This window comes from Carex rostrata, chromosome 6 (assembly GCF_964058835.1).
Source record: "Carex rostrata chromosome 6, lpCarRost1.2, whole genome shotgun sequence".
Taxonomy (NCBI): Eukaryota; Viridiplantae; Streptophyta; class Magnoliopsida; order Poales; family Cyperaceae; genus Carex; species Carex rostrata.
This window is the reverse complement of record NC_135923.1, coordinates 3,263,098-3,286,418: the sequence shown is the minus strand read 5'-3', so window position 1 is coordinate 3,286,418 and position 23,321 is coordinate 3,263,098. Positions and strand designations below refer to the sequence as shown.

General features: G+C 34.8%; 2 protein-coding genes across 2 annotated transcripts; both read right to left on the bottom strand.

Moving 5' to 3' along the window:
• Nucleotides 1–653: 653 nt before the first annotated feature.
• On the bottom strand, nt 654–6,116 carry LOC144556145 (uncharacterized). Its single transcript, XM_078304635.1, has 9 exons — nt 5,993–6,116; nt 5,375–5,630; nt 4,528–4,779; nt 4,125–4,240; nt 3,475–3,539; nt 3,112–3,353; nt 2,277–2,427; nt 1,693–1,733; nt 654–1,318 (listed from the first exon to the last, which is right to left on the bottom strand). The coding sequence occupies exons 1-9, from the start codon at nt 6,095–6,097 to the stop codon at nt 1,197–1,199; spliced, it is 1,350 nt and encodes a 449-aa protein (XP_078160761.1). The 5' UTR covers nt 6,098–6,116; the 3' UTR covers nt 654–1,196.
• An 8,290-nt stretch (nt 6,117–14,406) lies between these two features.
• Nucleotides 14,407–18,304, bottom strand: LOC144555267 (putative disease resistance RPP13-like protein 3). The gene is made up of 3 exons (XM_078303547.1): nt 17,587–18,304; nt 16,336–17,103; nt 14,407–15,607 (listed from the first exon to the last, which is right to left on the bottom strand). The coding sequence occupies exons 1-3, from the start codon at nt 18,192–18,194 to the stop codon at nt 14,407–14,409; spliced, it is 2,577 nt and encodes an 858-aa protein (XP_078159673.1). The 5' UTR covers nt 18,195–18,304.
• Nucleotides 18,305–23,321: the final 5,017 nt, after the last annotated feature.

Below are 23,321 nucleotides of genomic sequence, written 5' to 3'. Positions count from 1 at the left end.
AAAACCCAAATTCATTATAATACCATTCAAACCTACACATATAAGTCTACCAAAATATATATGCACGTACCCACATCTATACCCGTTTTATTATTACAGCGGAAGATATTGCATGCTTTGAAATTCTTCAAACACCAACTCAACCCCAAATCCCCACCCCGAAAATAACCCTACTAAAGCCCAATTGTTTTTTGCTATTTTCTTGAGTTTTTTAAAATCGTTATTTTAACATGCGGTCAAGTTCATGCAATTTTGAATAGACAAAATCTCATGCAGTTTTGAATAGACAAACACATATACGGTCCTATAGACTTGAAAAAAGCCTAAAAATTTTTTTGCAGTAGAGAAGATTAGAATCTATAACCTTTATAATGTGATAAAGAACACAAATCACTAGACTAAACAAGTCTTTAAATATAAATTAGTTTTATTTTATCTATATTTCTTAAGAAAGCGTAGTAAAACCGCATATGTACTTCCACATACAAATTCTCATATGCAGCCGCATGCCGCATATGCAGTATGCAGTGGCCTTCTGCATGCATGAACAAAACTGCATTTTAAAACACTGGTGATAACCACTTATTCATCATTTTTAAAATTAAAGGAATACAAATAAATTAAGACCTGAATCCAACTTGTAGATGGTAACTGCATAATGCCTCCATGTAAAATTTAAAAAACAAAGATAATTAAAGATGCTACGAATAAAAAAGAAAATCTAATAACACAAGAACAGTGTAGAAAAGTTACACATTTAGCATAAAAATCTACAATGTAACACCAGAATTGGTATCAGGGGTAGAACTGGAAAGTTTAGATTGGAAAGCTAAAATGTAAAGCGTATAATGTGTGGCAACTGAGATTTAAACTCAAGTCTTTACGGTCACAAAATAGAGTTCTAACTACTAAATTACAACCTCACATTTAGTATTTTATAAGAGAGCTAACCCATGAAAACACCGTTATTTTTTTTAATTATAAACGATAAAATTGCTAATTTGTATTTATAAGGTAGGTATTTACCAGTAGAAAACATAAAAGGGATAATTTCAATTAAAAAAGGTAGGTATTTACCAGTGGGCCCTGCTTAAAATTTTGAGGTTGGAGTTTCACTAAAAGATAGAATAACAGATTTTGATCATCTTAACTGCAAAGTTCGATTAACATGTTGCTACTCGAGAGAAAATTGTTAGTCAAAAACTCGGAGTTGATTGCACGAATAATTCCTCATCATCTTCATCCTCGTCATCATCCTCGGGCCCCACCCAGTTGCTTGGATGGTGTTGCGAATGATGGTTGCTTCCAAACACCATAACTAATAGTTTAAATTGAGAGAAAAAAAATGTAAATAGTGATTCCAAAAATTGTAGGAAGTAAACAAAGATGTAGTAAACCTATATTTTATTTTACTCTAGTTTAGATAGAACCTTCTACAAATAAGAACTAACACAATATTTAGACGTAGTTGAAAAAAAATAATCATTTCTCATGTTTCCAAATGTTGAACCATTACAAGATTGGTTTATTGAAATCGTGCCAAGCCAATTTAGACAATATGGTCTTATTTTCTTAAAATTAGCATTGGTTTGACAGTTGGCTGTTATGTGCTATAACTGCAAAAATGTTGGTTTAGACACAAACATGAGAAATGTTGAGGTCTAGTTTCAAAATTTATGGTATAAATCAAACCTTGTGGCTCAACCACCGTATCAGTTTCCATTCTTTGTTGTCTGCCAAATTTCTGTGAAGGAAAGCATCTCTCTTTTTTCTTTTGGAAATTAGACAAATCCATTCTTTAGAGCAAAAAAATAAAAATAAATAAGAGTAGGGTTAAAATGCCCCATTATTTTCGTGCTGCAATCATGTCTCACATCCTTATCTCCATTTCCAAAGTCTAAACAATTGAACCGAACCGCTCACCATGATCTCATATTAAAATGTCCTTAGAGACCAAATTTTATAATTTTTTTGGAAATCTTTTACTATTTTTTTAGATAGATACAGAATCACTATTTTTGGATGGTCCAGAATCTTCTAAATAACAATGATTTTGTCCCTATCTAAAAAAATAGTAAAAAAAATCAAAAAAGATATAAAATTTGTTCTTCAGGCACATTTTAATATGGAGGTCATGTTGAGCGGTTCAAATTGACTGTTTGGACTTTGAAAACATAGATAAGGATGTGAGGCATAATTCGGGCACGAAAACAATGGGACATTTTAACCCTACTCTTGAATAAAATATAGTAAGATAGCAACAAGTAGAAGGATACGCATTGTCTGTGTTTTGCGGGTCTGAAGTCATTGGAAGAGCATTTACATTAAGATCTCTAGTGATGTGTTGTGAAGTATAAATAGGGTTCCCCTGTTGCTCTTGTTGGACCTGGTTTTCTCTACTAACTTGAGAGTTTCTTGCACCAGTACCTATAATAGAAGAGAGAGGAAAAAAAATAACTGCCGGCATTAAGAGCCCCGCAAAATTACCGTGGCATCGGTATAGTATGGTACAGCACTGACATAAACTACCATCTAAACTGATCAGTAAAGAGTAGTACAATCTCATGGTGCAAAATATTAAGAGCCGTATTACCTGACAGATTATGTTTGTAATTATTGCCACCAAACTTGATTGGTAGTACAACACACAGTGGCACTATGGTAATTATTGCAATCTAAACCATCATTCTGTGCTATTGATTCATATCTCTGTTTTTTTTAAGTCCAAATAGTCAATCCAAACTGCTCACCATAATCTCTATATGATAATGTACTTAGACACAAAATTTTACATTTTTTATAATTTTTTTACCATTTTTTTGAATAGGTAGAAATTCACTAATTATGGATAGTTCAGAATCTTTAGATCAGGTGATTTTCTACTTATCTAAAAAAATTGTAAAAAATGTAAAATTTAGTCTCCGAGTACAATTTGATATGAAGATCATGTTGAGAGGTTTGGATCGACTGTTTGAACTTTGTAAAGAGGATATAGATCCATAGCACAGACCGTTTTGCGCTTTGAAAAGTACCGTAGCGTCACTCAAGGCACTGAACTAGGTGCAGAGAACAACAGCATATGTTAAAGCAACACTGGTACAACATACGTACCAGAAAGATCTGACCAGATCTTAGTATGGGCAGAGGCATTCTCAACTCCAGTCGGTGTATGAGCTGGCTCACCGGGCTCCTTCTGCGGGGCCCGAGCAGCCTCATCTGTCGGTACACTGTGCTGATCTCTGTTGACCCCTTCAGAGAGTTGTGACACCAGCATAGTGGCAAGAACAAGGCCGGCATCAAAATCCGAACTCGACCCGTCATCTAGTCCAAATCGAGGTGCCATGAGTACTGGTCTGACAAGATGGAAAAATTAATGTTTTGGGTAAGTTGAAATATTAATTCAAATACTCTTGCAAAATTTAGAGATTAACACAGGAGGAGAAAGAATCCAAAAGCTGATACAAGAAAACTAACTCGCCGGCTTTCTCAAAAAAAAGGTGGATGTCAACCTCACATCCTTCACAAAATGTCAAGAAAGCCTGTTGCAAAATTATCAAAGGGAAAATTTTAAATTCAAAATAATTAGAAGTTACAAAAATTGATTCCATAGGCACTGTACATATATTGTGTGGTCCCAGAATTTTGTGGAGTAGTAACTAAATATTGCAATTGTGTTTTCTTTTTGTCAAATAATGCACAGAAATCCCAGCTAAGGCTGTTGTTCGGATTATTTAAAATTTAAGAAATGAAACGAGGTTTCTATGAATTGTTTGACTAAAATGACAGCAAAGACAGACTTGACAAAAACCGCAATGTTTAATTACCAATTTGAATTTAAAACTTCAAAAAATAAGGAGGACGATACTTTAGGACACCTACCGCCCCCCGCCCCCCAAATTTGTGACACCTCAGGTAACAGAATATATTTCTGTTCGGATCTGTACTGTCCAATCAGAACATGCGCGACTATTAAAGCGGCCCTGTGCGTTTCACCTTGGGCCGAATTGGCCCAGATTCCGATCAGATGGCCGTGATCTGAACACAAAAATATTCTGTTACCTCAGAGGATCCTCCACCCCTCCCCCCACACACACACACTGAAACAAAAAGAAAAGAGCTCTAACTTTCAGTTCTTTGACCCCAAAGGTGACGTCAACCGGGTTGCCTCTATGTGAGTATTGCAAAAACTCCTCTGCAGGGTCTATCCACAGCTGTGTGTGCAACTTAGCATCATTATTATCTGTCATGTATAAGTTAGATTAAAAATGTCATGATTACTTGAAACAATTTGTGCTAGAAATCTGAATAGAAAATTTAAACTGTGAAAATTGGTTTTGTTCGTGCAAGGATAGAACTGCAGCACGGGCCTCAATTGATTTTTAACTGAATACCATTCAAAAGTAAAATTCTAGACCATTCAAAAGTGGTGGTTGATCCGTATCTAAAAAAATAGTCAAAAAGTTCTTAAAAAAAAATGTAAGGTTTAGTTTGCAAGTACATTTTCATATGGAAGGAGAGAGAGAGAACCTTGAGCAGGATCAATATAACTACGGAGCTCCACGGCATTGCCACCAATATCTCTAGTCACATCTGGGGCCCCAGCTGCAGGCTCAGTGGCAATTATAGTAATTTCATGTAATGAAGACTGAAAATTGGAGAGAAGGCGAGATAAATCCCTTGGCCGGACCACCAGACTACTGGGAAAGTGGGACCGGTCCAATGACAAATGTTGAATCTCAGGTTCTGAATTGCAAGTGATCCAGTATATCTTCTTCAAACCTGTTTGTTAGGATTCAAATTAAAGGTTTTAATGTTTCCTCTGGGTGCATATGCAAAATTACAAAGTAGTTCCAGTATGTTATCACGTCTCAGATAACATCAGACAAATTTCATGCATGTAATTGATGAACAACGACTGTTTGGTTATTTGCAAAAGAAAATTTCACTGTTGATATTAAGTCAAAAGATATAACCAATTTGTTCCTGATATACTGAGGATAGCTACACCATAACTCTGAAATAAGGACATCTAAAGTTATTTGCTTAATTTTAGTTTACTTGGACTTAAAAAAAAGATTACCACAATTAATAAACATAAATTGTCAACAGTCAACAATAAAAACAATAATCTTTATCTGAGTGAGGCTATGGTACTATGCATACTACGGACCAATATTTTTGTTTTCAAAGTCCAAATAGTCGGTATGAAATGTTTCGTCGTGATTTTCATATGAACATGTAATTGCAGACTAAATTTTACATTTTTTAGACTTTGTTTTTACTATTTTTTGAGATATCTCCATTTTCAAATTCCATGGAAGGATGTACCGTAAATAAGCTTGAAAATGGAAAGAAGAAAGAGACAGTTGATCACCATGGAGACAATGAAGAGAGAACTGAATCTTGGCTGCATCAAAGGACGGAAGGGTGACAGCTAGACTGTCAACCGATGTGGGTGGGGTGCGAAGCACAGATATTACTGCCTTGAGAAGAATGCTACATTGCAGAGGATCAGGTGAGGAATCTGACGCACCACTCGAAGAAGAAACTGTGTATATGTCAAAGAAAGACGGGGTGAAAGAAATCGACTGGTATGCAGATCTCGATGCATTCAATGTGTGGAACTCCAGCTGTCGGAAGAAGAGTGTGTATGAGATTCCGGTACTAAACCCATCTCAAAATGTCTTGATGTGCATTTAATTTCTTTACTTTTTTGAAATATTTGTAGTGGTTCGGTTTGTGTTCATCTTAGACCTCAATTGAATCCAAAGTGCCTCTATAACAGTGCTAATTTCAAGTAACCGACTTAGCCAAGTTATCACTTACCAGTATTCCAGCAATGAAGTATTATTTTTTTCTCTCACTTTGCTAATTCTCGCTCAAACATCTTTGGAAACAAATCAACAATACCTAATCATCATATATCCCTTGATGACCAAAATTTTGAAATGGGGAAAAGGAAAAGGTCTCAAAGAGGAAGAGAGAGGAGAACCTTGGAAGGGGAGGCCTGGAGAACGAGTTCAGAGCCGATGCGTGCTAGGCACGTGATGCAGCGGTTGAAGGTCTTGAGAGCGCTTCCACTCATGGACAGCTCCATTGCTGTAGTGGAGAGAGCGGCACCTGCGACGAGGCGGGGAAGAAAGAGCGCGCCTTCACTATTTCTCAATCACCGGCCCAGTTCGGCCCATTTAAGTTTTCCTAAGCCTTTGTAGTTCGGCCCATTTTAGTTTTTCCCAGGCCTTTGTTTCGGCAATGGAATCGGGTCGTCTGATGGTCTCATGCAAGGTTAGAATTAGAGTGGAAAAACGCCGATTTTTTTAAAAATACCCATTTAATAAATAAATTAAATTAAAATATCCAAGTTTCAACAAAATTTATAAAAATACTCCAACCGCGGATTTTATCCGCGCTCCGAAATTTTTATTCCGGGGCGCGGATAAAATTCGCGCCCCGAAAAAAAAAAAAAAAAAAAAAAAAAAATTTTTTTTGGTCCCGAGCGCGGATAATATCCGCGGGCCGAATTTTAAAATAATTTTTTTTTTTTTTTTTTTTTTTTTTTAGAGTCTGGAGAAAAAAAAATTATTTTTTTGGTCCAACTTTGTACCTCTGGTTAACATATCAAAACACCTTCAAAAATCATGAAAATTTACCGACATGCATTCTTGACTTCATAGAATAAGACTGTAAAGTTTCATACAAAATCTCAAAACAGATCGTGAGATATCGGCTCTCAAAAATTGCCCGAACTGCTGAAGGAGTGCTTCTGACCCCAACTTTGCACCTCTGATTAACATACCAAAACACCTTCAAAAATCATGAAAATTTACCGACATGCATTCTTGACTTCATAGAATAAGACTGTAAAGTTTCATACAAAATCTCAAAACAGATCGTGAGATATCGGCTCTCAAAAATTGCCCGAACTGCTGAAGGAGTGCTTCTGACCCCAACTTTGCACCCCTGATTAACATATCAAAGCACCTTCAAAAATCATGAAAATTTACCAACATGTATTCTTGATTTCATAGAACAAGATTGTGAAATTTCATACAAAATCTCAAAGTTTTTGAGAGCCGTTACATACAAAATATCAAAGCACCGTTACATCAAAGCACCGTTACATCTTCGGGCAATTTTTGAGAGCCGATATCTCACGATCTGTTTTGAGATTTTGTATGAAACTTTTAAGTCTTATTCTATAAAGTCAAGAATGCATGTCGGTAAATTTTCATGATTTTTGAAGGTGTTTTGGTATGTTAATCAGAGGTGCAAAGTTGGGGTCAGAAGCACTCCTTCAGCAGTTCGGGCAATTTTTGAGAGCCGATATCTCACGATCTGTTTTGAGATTTTGTATGAAACTTTACAGTCTTATTCTATGAAGTCAAGAATGCATGTCGGTAAATTTTCATGATTTTTGAAGGTGTTTTGGTATGTTAATCAGAGGTGCAAAGTTGGGGTCAGAAGCACTCCTTCAGCAGTTCGGGCAATTTTTGAGAGCCGATATCTCACGATCTGTTTTGAGATTTTGTATGAAACTTTACAGTCTTATTCTATGAAGTCAAGAATGCATGTCGGTAAATTTTCATGATTTTTGAAGGTGTTTTGATATGTTAACCAGAGGTACAAAGTTGGAACAAAAAAATAATTTTTTTTTCTCCAGACTCTTAAAAAAAAAAAAAAATAAAAAAAATAAAAAAAAAAATAAAAAATTATTTTAAAATTCGGCCCGCGGATATTATCCGCGCTCGGGACCAAAAAAAATTTTTTTTTTTTTTTTTTTTTTTTCGGGGCGCGAATTTTATCCGCGCCCCGGAATAAAAATTCCGGAGCGCGGATAAAATCCGCGGTTGGGGTATTTTTATAAATTTTGTTGAAACTTGGATATTTTAATTTAATTTATTTATTAAATGGGTATTTTTAAAAAAATCGGGGAAAAACGGGTTATGTTGTGTCGTGACTAATATACTATAATTTTGATCTCGTACTGTATCATAATTAAGTTAAATTTTTACTTGCCGTGTTGTGTCGTAACTAAAATATTAAAAGATAATCACAGCACACGAATGGTTATGCCACGTGAGTCACGTCATGTCCAAACATACCGTGACCAAACGTGCCTCGCGTGACCATTTGACCATAATTTAAGCTAGTTAATTCAAGATTCACCATTTGATCAATATCTAATGGTCCTAATTATACGTGACTAACATGATCACGTGTCGTGCCGTGATTAGATTTTTCATGTGTTGTGCTGTGCCAAAGTTTTAAAAGATGATTACGGCACGGGATACGCGAATCACTGCACATAAACTAACACACATACCTACCGTTCCGTGCTGTAACCGTGCCGTTCAGTGACGGAGTCGATTCCGCTGTGCCATTTTTCCCATTCTACTTAGAATAATTATATCCGCATCAAGATTCATACAGATAATTTTATTTTATTAAAATTTATGCAGATAATTTTAAGTTTTGTACTAAGATTTATCCGCATCAAGATTTTTCTGGCTACCTTTTCTTCATATATTTTTACATCAATATTCATATGATGTTGTCTTTACAAGTATCCGCGAGCGTATTTTATTAATTTCATTTAGATAGTTCGATTATATATTCATGTGTCCTCGTTCACGGTAGATTTTCAACTTTCAAATAATATTAGATTAACCATACTCTTGAAAGTTTGACCTTATAATAATATTACATAAAAAACCATATACTAACCTTATAAAAATATTACATAAAAAAACATATACACTTATCGAGATTGTCAAAGTCATATGTGCGCTAACATGCTCCATTACTGTATTTTTCAGTAATTATTGTCTTTATTTTTTTTTTCTAGCTCTAGACGAATTCAGCATACTACAGGGTATGGTAGTTCTACTCTAAAATTTCAAAATTAATTTTAAAGTACTTAGTTTTGGATTCTCACTTCATCCTAAAAAAAAACAAATGCTCTATCATGTTGAATTTATGTTTCTCATTCTTCATGTACAAATAATTAGATTTTAGCAATCAATTTCGTCCTCTCTTTTCTCCTATGTGATTTTTCATTTATCGTGATTTTTTGTTGATTTTTTGGAGAAGAGACAACTCATGTGCATAAATGTAGAATACATGAGCCAAGATATTTACACTTCTCCGTTTTCATAAACCGCACGTTGCACGGAAAAGGAAGAAATAACTTATCCTGATTGGCTCGGATATGTGGGCCCCGAATAAAATTAAATAAAAGAAAGGAAGGGGGTGGGCAACAGCTGTGATACGCACCGAATTCGTATCCTCTGCATTAACTCAAAAGGAATCTTTTGAGTTATTGTATCTGGACTGTCTGATTAGCTTTGAGATGCGTGCCAATTTAGATCTGCACTAAAGTTAAAGACCCTATGTTTTAAGCGGGGGGTCAGATGTGCTCTGTTTATAATCGGAAGGTTGATATCTATTAACTCAAAAGATGCTCTTTTGGGTTAATGCAGACTCGATTCGCATCTCCCCTTTTTCCATTGTTTTTTCTTTGCTTTTGCTATTTCTTCTTCATCGGTTACAATTACTGGATGCCTCCATTTCTGATAGTTGTTTTACATTTTTATGTTTTTTTTCCCATTTATTTATTTCATGTTAGGGGTTAACACACGTACACGGATGATATTACCAAACTTCTTGATATGTATGTCGTGCTTAGATTCAATTTTTTTTGTCATGTTGATTATTTTTTTATTAATATCCAATTAGCTAATAGGCATACATCCGATTAGCTACTAAACTATGTATAGTTATTTTTTTGCTCTATCCTGATAGAAATTCTGGATATGCTTCTGGCTCAAATCAACAATACATGTGATCAAGCACATAGATAGACTTTAAGTTATGAGGATCAACCGATCAAACACATATTGAATAATAATTATATAGATTTTCACATAAAGTATGGGGGCTTCAATATTTTATTCTAAATTATAGAAAAATTATGTGTAAGTACAGAAATTTTGAAAATAAATAAGAATCAATTAATCACCATTCATCTTTACTGGATCCGCTTTTTGTGGGTGGTCAAGACTAATGACCCCATACTCCTCGAATATCCCTTCAAATACAGATATACACACACACACACACATATATATATATAGAGTATGGCTAACGTGCTTCCTCTAGCATATGGGCCGAAATGCTTCCGGTGGAAAGTTGAAATTTCAAAATCCAAAAAGTCGATCTGAACCGTTCATCTTCTTCTCCATATTAATATCTGCTTGGAGACCAAATTTTACATTTTTCTGAATTTTTTTACTATTTATTAAGCCATTTTGAAAATCGCTGAACGGTTCAGATCGACTTTTTGAATTTTGAAATTTCAACTTTTCACCGGAAGCATTTCGGCCCATATGCTAGAGGAAGCACGTTAGCCGTACTCTATATATATATATATATATATATATATATAAAGGAAAATTGCTAGTGTACCCATACAAATTTTCAAAATAGCCAATATCTCCATAAAAATAACATAATATCCAACATCCCTATACAAACTTAATTTTATTTCTTCTATTCCCTTTCTTTTATTAAACCTTTTATTTACTTATTTTGAAAATAAAATAGACAAATGTACACTCCTCTCTCCTTTCTCTCTCCTTCCTCCTCTACCTTTTCTCATCTTTAACCCATGGTGTTTTATTTGTGGAGGCAGAATGAAATTATAAAGTCCAAGTTAATGAATAATTTTTATTTGTAAATAATTTTTTACTGCTTTACATTTTCAAATTATTTTGGCCCTCTGTAGTGAGTGAAGTAGCCTGATGAACTCCGCGTTTTTCTTTTGACCTTCTTATATATTTAATTACCTAATGAATCTCTTTGACCATCACATTACATCTTGAGACTTCTCAATGACAGAAATTGGATGAACATTACAAGAAACAAGTAATAAGAGCGTAACTTCTTCTCTACGAAGGTTTTCATAACTTATTTTTATTGTAATTTGAAAATTGTGTATTTTTCTTGAGCAAATTAAATAAGGAAATTTTAAAATAAAATTGAGGCATGCATCAAATTAAGAAGAGACTACTAAAAGAACATGGGCACATATGTTCATCCTTACACAACAATTTAAGCTTGTATTTAGTGCTGGTACATGTCCAGTACCTATACTCTTCACCTTGTCTTTCTAGCAGCAATTCCATAATACAAGGAACAGTGTCGTGTATTAATCTTTTAATCTTTCTAGCAACAATTGTTCATTACTGACACAAACACGTCCTTGCTCTGCCATTCATTTGCCTAATAACAGTCTACATGTAGAAACTAACTATTGCTCAAATGATCACATTTTTATAAAAAATATATATATTCATATTCTTTGGGTGCTCTCAGAAAATGATTGATACCTTGCCATCTCATTTGGATTTATCTTTTAATCGCATCTTCAAATTTGAACCATCTAGAGTGACATTTCTCTTTTTGTAGTTAAGAAATAATTCTTTTTTCCAAATTGCCTCTTTCCATGATATATAATATTCTAATGGTGTCAATCTTTTCGAAACCATGCCTAAGAATTCAGAAATAGTCACAAGAACACTGTTCAAAAGCACTAATTTTTGCCTCCAGAGACAAAACTATGTTTTCCCATAGAATCTAATTTGTTCTCTATATAGCCTAATTTTTCCTAACACAAACGTCCTCTGAAATAGGCTAGATTTTGACCGCATGCATAGCCATTTGTCTTTTATTAAAACCTAAATAGAAACGCCGGATACTTTCCGCTCGAGTGACAGAGAAGATTGGAGGAGGGTATATTTGTCTATTTTATTTTTAAAATAAATAAATAAAAGGTTAAATAAAAGAAAGGGGATAGAAGAAATAAAGTTAAATTTGTATGAAGATATTAGATGTTATGGTGTTTTCATGGAGATATTGGCTATTTTGAATGTTTGTATGGGTACACTATAAATTTTCCCCTAAAAAAAAGCATTATGATGTTGGTATAAAATTTACTGCATCACTGATAGCATTAAAATTTCCAGAGACATCTTTGACAACTCTCGAACGACACTGTGCAGGAATAGTAGAAATTTTTATCAATACCATTTAAAATAAAAAAAATCAAAACACTCCTGAAATTGGGGAATTCCAAAAATACCTGAGTTGCCAATTAAATCTGCGATTTCATTGTTAGGGGGCCGCAGATTGAATTGGAGGCCTCAAAAAAAAAATGCAATGTATAGAGCCGCATATTGAATTGACTTCTCGGATATTTGTGAAATTTTTCAAAAACGTGGTTTTTTTTGTTTTTTTTTTAATATGATATAAATAAAAGTTTCAGCAAGAATAGTGTATATCTCCTCATGCGGTCTCCATGATTGGATATATTTGTAGGCTCCGTATATTTCAAGTCTTTTAGGGGACTATCTTGAAAAGTTACATTCAAAAGTCAATAATAATAAAATAAGAGATGAAGTGTAAGAAATAAAATATAGAAGGTTGACCCCACTCTGTAGCTATATATAGCCAACGCAAGAGACGGTTCTAATAGATACGAAAACAGAGAACAAGCATCAGAAGCTTCAATCTGTATCATACATATGCTTTAATGGCAACTAGAATTGCAGTGTACTATTTCTTCCTTGTTCTCCTCCTCTCTGTCATTTTGATTGCCGACTCGAGAGTTCTAGAAAAGATCGAGAAAGCCAATTTTGTTAAAACCTCAGAAGCAATCAAAACAACTGTTGTTGTCACTCATCCGTGGATCGAGATCACCGACTTCTTTGCTCGGCCGTGGATGAGAGACAACAACAGTTGCTTTGATTGCTTCTGAGGTTTTAAAAAAATTGGCTATCTCGATCTTTTCTAGAACTCTCGAGTCAGCGATCAAAACAACAGAGAGGAGGAGAACAAGGAAGAAATAGTACACTGCAATTCTAGTTGCCATTAAAGCATATGTATGGTACAGATTGAAACTTCTGATGATTGTTCTCTGTTTTCGTACCTATTGGAAGGGGAGGCCTGGAGAACGAGTTCAGAGCCGATGCGTGCTAGGCATGTGATGCAGCGGTTGAAGGTCTTGAGAGCGCTTCCACTCATGGACAGCTCCATTGCTGGAGTGGAGAGAGCGGCACCTGCGACAAGGCGGGGAAGAAAGAGCGCGCCTTTACTATTTCTCAATCACCGGCCCAGTTCGGCCCATTTTAATTTTCCCATGCCTTTGTTTCGGCAATGGATCTGTTATTTTATTTTAAAAAAAACCAGCAGTTTTGACTACGGTCCGGTCCGGTTTTACTCTGATTTAGCACGGTTTTGCATGATTTTGCACGGTTTAGGCACAGTCCGGTCCAGGTTTAATTTGCACGGTTATAGTCCGGCTGGTCCTGTCCAGGAATTTAGAACTGCCCGGATTAGTCCTCAGTCCGGGCCGGTCTGGATTTTAACCATGATCTAAAGTCGGTACGAATTGGTTCCACGGATGGTTCGGTTTGATTCTAGACTGGCCGGTTTTTTTCAAAACACTAGTTCAAATAGTTAATTTGAAATATTAAACTTAGATCTTTATATTAAAATGTACTTGTAGATAACATTTTATATTTTTTAGAATGTTTTTAATATTATTTTTGATAGGTTGAAAATTATTGTTTTAATTTGGATGGTCCATAATTTTAAAATTAAGTGATTTTTTACTTAAATAAAAAATAGTAAAATAATTCTTATAAATGTAAAATTTGATTTTTCAAGTAGATTTTCACATGTAGGTCATATTAAATAGTACATGACTTTAAAAATATAAATACTAGTTCATAGCATAGACAGTTATATAATATACATTACCATAGACTCACTTGAAAAGATAATTATCTAATCAAAGACTTATCAGCACATTGTAAGAATTTATATCACCTAAGGTACTTCACTGTTTTAAGATTGAATCCGGCCCATACATCCTATATTGACATGAATCTTAAGCATTCCTTGAATTTTTGTAAGAGGGGGATTTCATATCACCTAAGGTGTACTTCACTCTTTTAAGATTGAATCCGGCCCATACTTCCTATATTGACACGAATCTTAAACCATTCCTTGAATTTTTGTAAGAGGGGAATTTCAAAAAGGATCAAACAGCTACTGGCAATTAATCAATATATACTCAGGACGAATTATATTTCTGAGCATATCGTGGAATAATGTAACACATTCATAATGTAACATATTCACTAGCTAGTTGAACTAAATTTGTTTTAATTTTTTTTTCCTTTTTGCTTCAAACGAAACATTTACACTCCTTTTTGCTCCATAAGGAATTCATAAGAAATGTATTGAATATTACAAAAAATAAAATATTATTAAAATAAAAAAAAATAAACAGGGCAGGGGGGATGGAAAAGTATGTAGTTGCGGAAAGATTTGGCTATTTAACTATTAAATACTAATAATATGACGTATGACCCACTTTTCCACCAGTTGTAGCTCAGGAGGTAACTGCAACTTTACATTCTGACTTATTTTGAGGTACGTAAGCATTGGCATGACCCCCTTTTCCACCACCAAATCCTCCAACTGATGATCAGCCACTTTCAAGTATTGTAGGACTGGGAATCCTTCTGAACAGATTACTGAAACCTTCGAGTCCATCTCCATCACATGTTCTAAGGAAAGTTTCTTTAGGTTCTTCAACTTTCCAAGCTCCGGCATAGGATTTTGCCGAAAGAAACACCAGCAAAGTGTCAATTTAATGAGACGTGGTGGAAACAAGCTAGCATCTAAGGTGGTAGTCTTGGACCACCTTCCATCCAAGTACAGAGAACGTAAATTCTGATAGTTTGGGAGAGCTTTTAGGTATACAATCTCCATGTTTATTAAATTGAATAGGACGATCGCTAGGGAGACCAAAGATGGCAGTTTTCCAAGTAGATTAGTCATTCTCACCCAATCTTCAAACCCATAAATAACACCTAACTTACGCAGGTTGTTTAAAAGGATCAATTTTGTATCTAATGATCTCGGAATCGATACCCATTTCAAGGTTTGGAGATTTCTTAGGTCAACAGTTGAGTTCGGTAGTTCGAGAGCACCCGCATCACACCGCACATGTCTCAATGTACTAGATGTCCATGACAAATTAATACGGTATTCAATATCAGTTCGTCTAAAATCTAAGGTTTCGAGAGTCTTCATACGATGAAAGGAAAATGAGGAAAAATTGATGTCGCATCTTCTAAATCGCAAGTATTTTAAATGAATCAATTTCTCAAATTCCTTGACTAGGTCACCACCATAGTTCCTGACATCTACAAGGTCTAAAACTTTAAGTAGCCTGAAATTAGAGAACTTGGGCATCTGGGTTTTTGTAGAAAACCCTAACCCAAACAGTAGTAAAGAACGGATATTTGGACCTAAATATTCCATGAATTGGGGATTTTTCTGTTGTGGTTGAACATGGTATTGAAGCGAAGCACGTCGGATTTCTCTGTTGGGCTGGTTGACATCTGATGCTTGTGCAAAAACCGTAAGCAAGTTTTGTTCCCTGGCTTCATGCATTGCCAAGTCGCGGAGAAGATCATGCACTCTAAACCTCTTGATCAAACCATATGTGGATCGCCTTGATACTTGAATCATACTCCTGAATTAATTTTGGTTTACAAACAAGTTAGAAAAATACTGAAAGTATTGCAACCATAATAAAGGTTTATATATCCTAACTAGATAGTATCATTAATACCAAAATAAAAGATATGATTAATTTTGGTTGATGCAGACTATTAAGATGCACTAAAAAAAAAAAAAAGTTAATGGAATTATAAATTATGCTCCAGATTTGGAGAGAAATATTTGATTCTACATATATGTTGGTTGAAAATTTGGAATTACATTAAAAATTCGAACTATATTTTTATAATCCAAATTCCTCATGAAAAGTTATAATTGTGTATCCTTCAATCTCCTAAATATCAAATTTCGATTATATTCTTAATCAGAGCCATTTTTTAGTATCAAAATTTATTTACAGTTTCCTTTGTAAACTAAGAATACCTAATTTAGAAAGACCTTTTTTCAACATATTTTAAAAAAAAGATGGATAACACTTGGTAGAAGGTATTTGAAAGACGAAATTAATTATAACAGTACAAATTATAAAATTAGGAGGAGGCACAACAAGAATGAGACACTTTTCGCGAAGATAAAAAATGACCTTTTGCGACGGACTACCTTCATTGTTCAACTTTTTTTTTTGCGACGGTCGACCGTTAAAAATGCGTTTTTTCCCTCGCAAAAAGTATCTATTTTGTCGTAGTGAGGTATGATACTTGTAATAACACCAGAAGAAATTAAAATTAAAAAAATACAAACCTTTCAAAAAGTTCGTCGAGGTACCTCTCAGCTATTTCCTCTTTTGTTGCCATTTCTTTGCATGGTATGAACCCCTCAGCTATCCACATTCTGATGAGATCTATTGCAGAGATCTCATAGTCTTCGGGAAAAAAAGCAAGATACATAAAGCATGCCTTGAGATAATAAGGCATATCCTGGTAACTCATGGCCAGGATGTCCATGCAACCCTTGCAATCTGAATACCAATCAAATCTACTCAGCACTCTCTCCCACTCAAGATAGTCTCCTCTTTTTTTAAAAAGGAGACCACCAAGTACTATCAAAGCCAGAGGTAGGCCCTTACATTTCTCTGATAGTTGGTTTGCAAGGTCAAGGAGATTTTTAGGACATTCTTCGTCAGGTTTTTGATTGGAGAGAGCCTTTTTGAGAAGGAGATCAAGGCTTTTCTTACTATCTAAGAAGTGGAGTTCGTATGGTGGTATTTGAGAGTCTGCTGATTTAGCAACATCGAGATTTCTGCTTGTCATCAGAACCCGACTTCCATTGTTGACATCAGGCAATATATCTTTTAGTTGAATCCATAGATCTTCCTTCCACACATCATCTAGAATAATCAGATACCTTCTATCATTTAAAGAACTTTTGAGTGTGCTGATTAAATCTCCCAAACCTTGGTTCTCGGGTATAGAATAATTCAGCTTCCGAAGCATCTTAGTCACCAGATCAATTAGACTGTATTGCTGAGAGATGGATAGCATTATATGGTAGTCGAACTTCTCCTGCGCACTGGATATAAAAGCCAAAAAGAAATACTATTAGATTGATTTCTAGCACTATTTTTGAACAAATAGTCATCGCTGCAATCATGTATATATTACTGAGATCTCAGTAACTATTGACAATAAATTAATGGAGAAGGTGACGGTTCCATCCAAACATTATCTACATAAATCCACCTACTTATTTCTTAGAAATGACTATATCTAATTTGTTTTTACAAACCACTATATATATGTCATTCGCACAACTATATATATCGATCGTTTAACATCGATCATTGTTGTTATCAGTTCTTTAATTACTATAAACAAATAGATAATCATTATTAACAAATAAATCATGAGACAGTAGCATTGTAGACATCTAGCAGCGGTCAAAATGATAATGTTGATACAATTCTAACTCTTACTTATTGAAGTCGTTATTATTGCAATAATTTATCTCATTAAAAGCTTAAAACATGGTTGAAAAAATAAAATCTGCTCTTACCTTCGGTATACCATATGTGCAAGAGTACTCTTTCCTAAACCGCCGGCACCTACTATAGTTATGACGGCGCGCCTAGGTATTTCCTCAGGGAGCATCAGCTGCAGAACATTCTTCTTGTCGGCCTCCATGCCTACAACTTCAGTATCGTTTACTTCTTGATATGTCTCTCTTCGAAAAGGCGATATGGTTTCCTCTCCCACAATGTCTTGCACAGCTACAATTCCGTAGTCTTTCCTGCTCTTAGAGATTTGTTGGAGTTCGTTTTGAATGTTATCAAGATCGGTTCCAAGCTTGTGGAGGGTTTTTACCTTAATGGTATTATGGAACATCTTATTGAGGAGCTTTCGGCGACGATCTTCAACTTCAACAAGGAACGTGTCGGTCGCATCCTCGATGCGGTAGGCCACATCACGGAGCTCATTCAGCCAATTTTGCACCCTCGCATCTCCTTTGTGTTTCGTGTCTGCATCTTTCAGACAGCTCTGGATTCGGATCAGCTCTTTCTGCATCATTTGAACTTTACCCCCAACCCCACCCAAATGCTTCAGTTCGTTCGCCATTAAATTGGCAAGCTTTTCTACCACAAATTGCACAACTGCCTCTGCCATTTTTCTCTCTTGCTCTCTCTTTTGAAGTGTTTACCAGTAGTGTGTTATAAAGAGGATTGTATTAATTGGCGAGTGCAAAGATGGTCTGATTATATAGGCGTGCAGGCCAGAAAGCAAACTGAGATGCTTAGTCTACTTCTGATGCTTATTTAAGGTGAATGAAATTGCCTGGAAGCAACCAAAATATATAATTTATTATATTTGTTTTATTGTTCAGACATTGATTATTTCGATCATGTAAGGTATCTCCTTCGTTCATTATATATATATTCACACGAATCTTAAAGGGACACCGTGCATTATAAATTTGGGTCAGATTGATCCGAACTCTTGTGATGAGAGTACATTATTTTAACATCCAACAAACGCTGATGGTTTGTTATTTTCTATTCTTGGTTAGTACAGATGAACAGCTGGCCGTGCATGTATGCGATTAGTGTTTGGTAAATGCCCGGGGGCTCAACCCGGACCGGACCGTGCCCGTGCCACGGGTATGCACGGGTACACGGGCATGGGTATTAAACGGGCCGGACCCGGTTTTTTTTCCAAAAACCCTTGAGAACCCGGACCCCATACCCTTGAACCCATACCCGTGAGCCCGTGCCCGTGAACCTGTACGCCCGTGCTCATGACCATGTACCCATACCCGTTTTTTTCAAATTTCAATTTTTTTGAAAATTCCCTCCAAACCAATACATTTTCACATAAAAAATAATACTTTAAACTAATTATATTAGACATGCATAAATTTATTTTATATAAAGTGACTAAAATATATAATTTAAATGACAATTTCATTTGCAATTTATTTGTTTTCAAAGAAAAAAAAACAGAAAAAAATAGGAAAAAAAAAAACAGAAAAAAAAATAGGAAAAAAAAAACCGGATAAGACCGGACCGCCCGGGCCCCCAACCCGGACCGTCCTGCCCTCGAATTCGTGACGAGCACGGGTATTAAACGGGCAGGGCAGGATTTTTGAAAAAAAAACCCGTGATGCCCGGCCCGTTGTATCCGTGTGCCCGTGTGCTCGTGATGCCCGTGACCGTGTCTACCCGTGCCCGTGCCCGGATTTTGCCCGGACCGCCCGACCCGGACCGTTTACCAAACACTATATGCGATATTGCGATCTAAACTTGATTAAATAAATTAAACGAGTGGATACGAAAACAGCATCTAATTCAAAATTTTGGCTCAGAGTCACATGCATATTTAATATATTATGAATAAGTGCTCTGACAAGATGCCTACTACGCCCTAAAAAATGAATTTTTTTCATAAACCATAATTAATAAAACTTATTTTACGGAACCAATATGATTGTTTTTTTTTTTTTTAAAACATAAGGACCGTGGGGTTCCCACGGTCTCAAATATTTTTTTTTTGTATTAAAATATTAGAAATGTTGAATATATTTATTTGAAAATAGATGAAATACAATATAATTTGATTTATTAGAAAGAATGCAATAAATAACTCGGATCAATATTTTTCAGGACGGGTTTTTCGCGCCTGTAAGAAAAATTAATATATTTCTTTATGTGTTATTAGAAAAAAAATAAAAATGCTTATATTCTGAGTTATTGATTCCGGCTCAAAAGTCATTTCTAGGTAATCCAGAAAATATTGTGATCCTTTTAGTACATTTAATTTATGAAAAGTTGTATCTATTTTTGAAAAAAATAAAAACTTTTAAGTTATTTAATGATTGTTATTCAAAAATAATTCTCAAAATAGATATAACTTTTTATAAATTAGATGTAAGGATCACAATATTTTATGGATTACCTAGAAGTAGAGGTTGAATAATACCCTTAACGGGTATACCCGCCCGTACCCGCCCGTACCCGCCAGCTAGGGTACCCGTGCCCGAGCCCGGGTATGGGTCGGGTACTCGGGTACGCGGGTACGGGCAAAAACCGGACCGGACCCGTTATTTTAGACCAAAACCCGAGTTTACCCTACCCGAGTTAACCCGTACCCGACTACCCGAGTACCCATACCCGTATACCCGAGTACTGTTCATCACAGTTCAAAATTCAAAAAATTTGATTTTTCCCCCCAAAAAAATAAGAAAAAAACAGAAAAAACCAGAAAAAACCAGAAAAAACCAGAAAAAATCAGAAAAAACCAGAAAAAACCAGAAAAAAAACAGCAAAAAATAAAAATAAAAAAAAATACCCGTACCCGCCTTACCCGTACCCGTACCCGCCTTACCCGTCAAGGGTACACGGGTAAGGGTATAGGACGGGTAGGGTATGGGTTTTGAAAATTATACCCGCCATACCCGTACCCGAATACCCTTGTACCCGAGTATACCCGTACCCGAGACGTACCCGTACCCGAGACGGGTATACCCGGGGTATCCGTACCCGCCCGAGTTGCAAACCACTACCTAGAAGTGACTTTTGAACCGGGATCAATAACTCAGAATCTAATCATTTTTATTTTTTTTCTAATAACACATAAAGAAATATATTAATTTTTCTTACAGCTGCGAAAAACCCGACCTGAAAAATATTGATCCGGGTTATTTATTGCAGTCTTTCTAATAAATCAAATTATATTGTATTTCATCTATTTTCAAAGAAATATATTCAACATTTCTAATATTTTAATACAAAAAATAAATTTTTTTAAAAAAAATCTGTTTTATAAAAAAAAAAAAATTTGAGACTGTGGGAACCCTACGGTCTGGAAAAAAAATCTTGTTAAAAAAAAAAAATTTGAGATCGTGGAAACTCCACGGTCCTTATGGTTTTTGAAAAAAAATTCCAATCATATTTGTTCCGTAAAATTCGTTTTATTAATTATGGTTTATGAAAAAAATGGAAATATAACAGCTAAAATCATAGGAAAATGTGCGACTGCGAAAGATGCACCTATATGCACGAATTTTCAAAAAGCAAAGTGTTTTCTGACCATGCGAACATGCCAAGGGAAAATACAAACAACTTTTCTACCGGTCACAAGGGGAAGCAGTGGGCTCAGAGGGCTTACAACTTCTCCTGTTTTGTATGTATTTTTAGTGTATCATATCTTAAAAAAATAAGCACTTGACCCACTAGTCCATTCCTAATCACCTCTCATATTAGAATATTGGATCAAAGAAGACTAAGAGTCAAAAAGGACAAATTAAGTTTAACATTATCGAACCCACTAGTCCATTCCTAATCCGCTCTCCTTGTCTCTCTCATATTAGATTATTGGATCAAAGAAGACTAAGAGTCAAAAAGGAGAAATTAAGTTTAACATTATCGAGCCCACTAGTCTATTCCTAATCCGCTCTCCTTGTCTCTCTCATATTAGAGTATTCGATCAAAGAAGACTAAGAGTCAAAAAGGAGAAATTAAGTTTAATTAACATTATGGATGCTCGGGTCCCTCTCAAATTGTGAATTAGATCATGTATGCTACCCTTTTAATTTCTATTAACTTTGAGTTGATGTAAACCTTTGATATATAAAATAATTTTGGTTTCATAAAAATTTACAAACTTTGGTTAGTCTATTAATTGGAAGCTATACCACTTTATTAAATTCCCACTCTGGTACAAAATTTTTCGGATACAGATACAAATCAGATATTAGTCGGATATGAATACGAATCGAATATTAGTCGAATACAAATATGAATACGGATATAAATCGAATTCCTAATTCGGATATATATATATATATATAGGAGATGTGCTATGGTGCATTGCAATGCATAGGCCATGGTGTGCATTGGACCATAAATCACCGATTCAAAGTTCAAATGACCGATCCAAACCGTTCATCTTGTTCTCCATATTAATATGTGCTTGGAGACCAAATTTTATATTTTTTGGAATTTTTTTACTACTTATTAAGCCACTTTGAAAATCGCTGATCCAACGGTGACTGTTTGGAACAGTAAAATCAGAAGCCACCGTTGGATCAGCGATTTTCAAAGTGGCTTAATAAATAGTAAAAAAATTTCAAAAAATATAAAATTTGGTCTCCAAGCACATATTAATATGGAGAACAAGATGAACGGTTTGGATCGGTCATTTGGACTTTGAATCGGTGATTTATGATCCAATGCACACCATGGCCTATGCATTGCAATGCACCATAGCCCATCTCTCTCTCTCTATATATATATATATAGAGAGAGAGAGATGGGCTATGGTGCATTGCAATGCATAGGCCATGGTGTGCATTGGACCATAAATCACCGATTCAAAGTCCAAATGACTGATCCAAACCGTTCATCTTGTTCTCCATATTAATATATGCTTGGAGACCAAATTTTACATTTTTTTGGAATTTTTTTACTATTTTTTTAGATTTATTGAAAATCTGGATGAACAGTAAACACAGTAAAAATTTCTGGACCACCGGATCGGAAATTTTCAAAGTGGCTTAATAAATAGTAAAAAAGTTTCCAAAAATGTAAAATTTGGTCTCCAATTACATATTAATATGGACAACAAGATGAACGATTTGGATCAGTCATTTGAATTTTGAATTGGTGATTTATGGTCCAATGCACAAGAGTGCCTATGCATTGCAATGCACCATAGCCCATCTCTCTCTCTCTCTCTATATATATATATAAATAAATTATACTATTCATCTTGTTCATAAATAATAAAATATATCATGCTACATAACACAATAAAAATAATAACTCTAAATTATTAGTTATCTATCTAAATTAAAAAATACTATCATATTGATTCAACATTTGCAAGTACTTTTTTCATACTACAGATTTTTTTTTCTCATTAAAGTCTTCAATAATATTTTGTGGAACTTGGATAGTATTATTTTCATAATTTGATTCTTGATTGTTTGGAGTACTCATGGTGTAACAAAAAATTATTAATTTTATTTTTATTTTTTGTTAATAGCTTTTGAATTCAGGAGGATGGAGAGAAATAATTTTGAAAATAAAAATATTGAAGAAGAGATATAATTTTTAAAAATTAAAATATTGGAGATGACGATTTCCTTTTTTATGGTTGAAAAAATCTATGAATGAAATACTAATAATTTGTAGAAATGACATATCAATGAGAGCATAAATTTTCATTATTATGCATAGAATATTAAGGCAAATATTGAAAAATGTATTCATAGCAATAAATTTTATTTAAAAAATT

Coding starts and splice junctions, on each gene's coding strand:
- LOC144555267 (XM_078303547.1), bottom strand. CDS start 18,194: ATGGCAGAGGCAGTTGTGCAATTTGTGGTAGAAAAGCTTGCCAATTTA. Junction 17,104..17,586: donor GCACATATGGTATACCGAAG/GTAAGAGCAGAT, acceptor TTTTATATCCAG/TGCGCAGGAGAAGTTCGACT. Junction 15,608..16,335: donor CTCGACGAACTTTTTGAAAG/GTTTGTATTTTT, acceptor AAATTAATTCAG/GAGTATGATTCAAGTATCAA.
- LOC144556145 (XM_078304635.1), bottom strand. CDS start 6,097: ATGGAGCTGTCCATGAGTGGAAGCGCTCTCAAGACCTTCAACCGCTGC. Junction 4,241..4,527: donor TTATATTGATCCTGCTCAAG/GTTCTCTCTCTC, acceptor TATACATGACAG/ATAATAATGATGCTAAGTTG. Junction 3,354..3,474: donor TTTTTTGAGAAAGCCGGCGA/GTTAGTTTTCTT, acceptor CCATCTTGTCAG/ACCAGTACTCATGGCACCTC.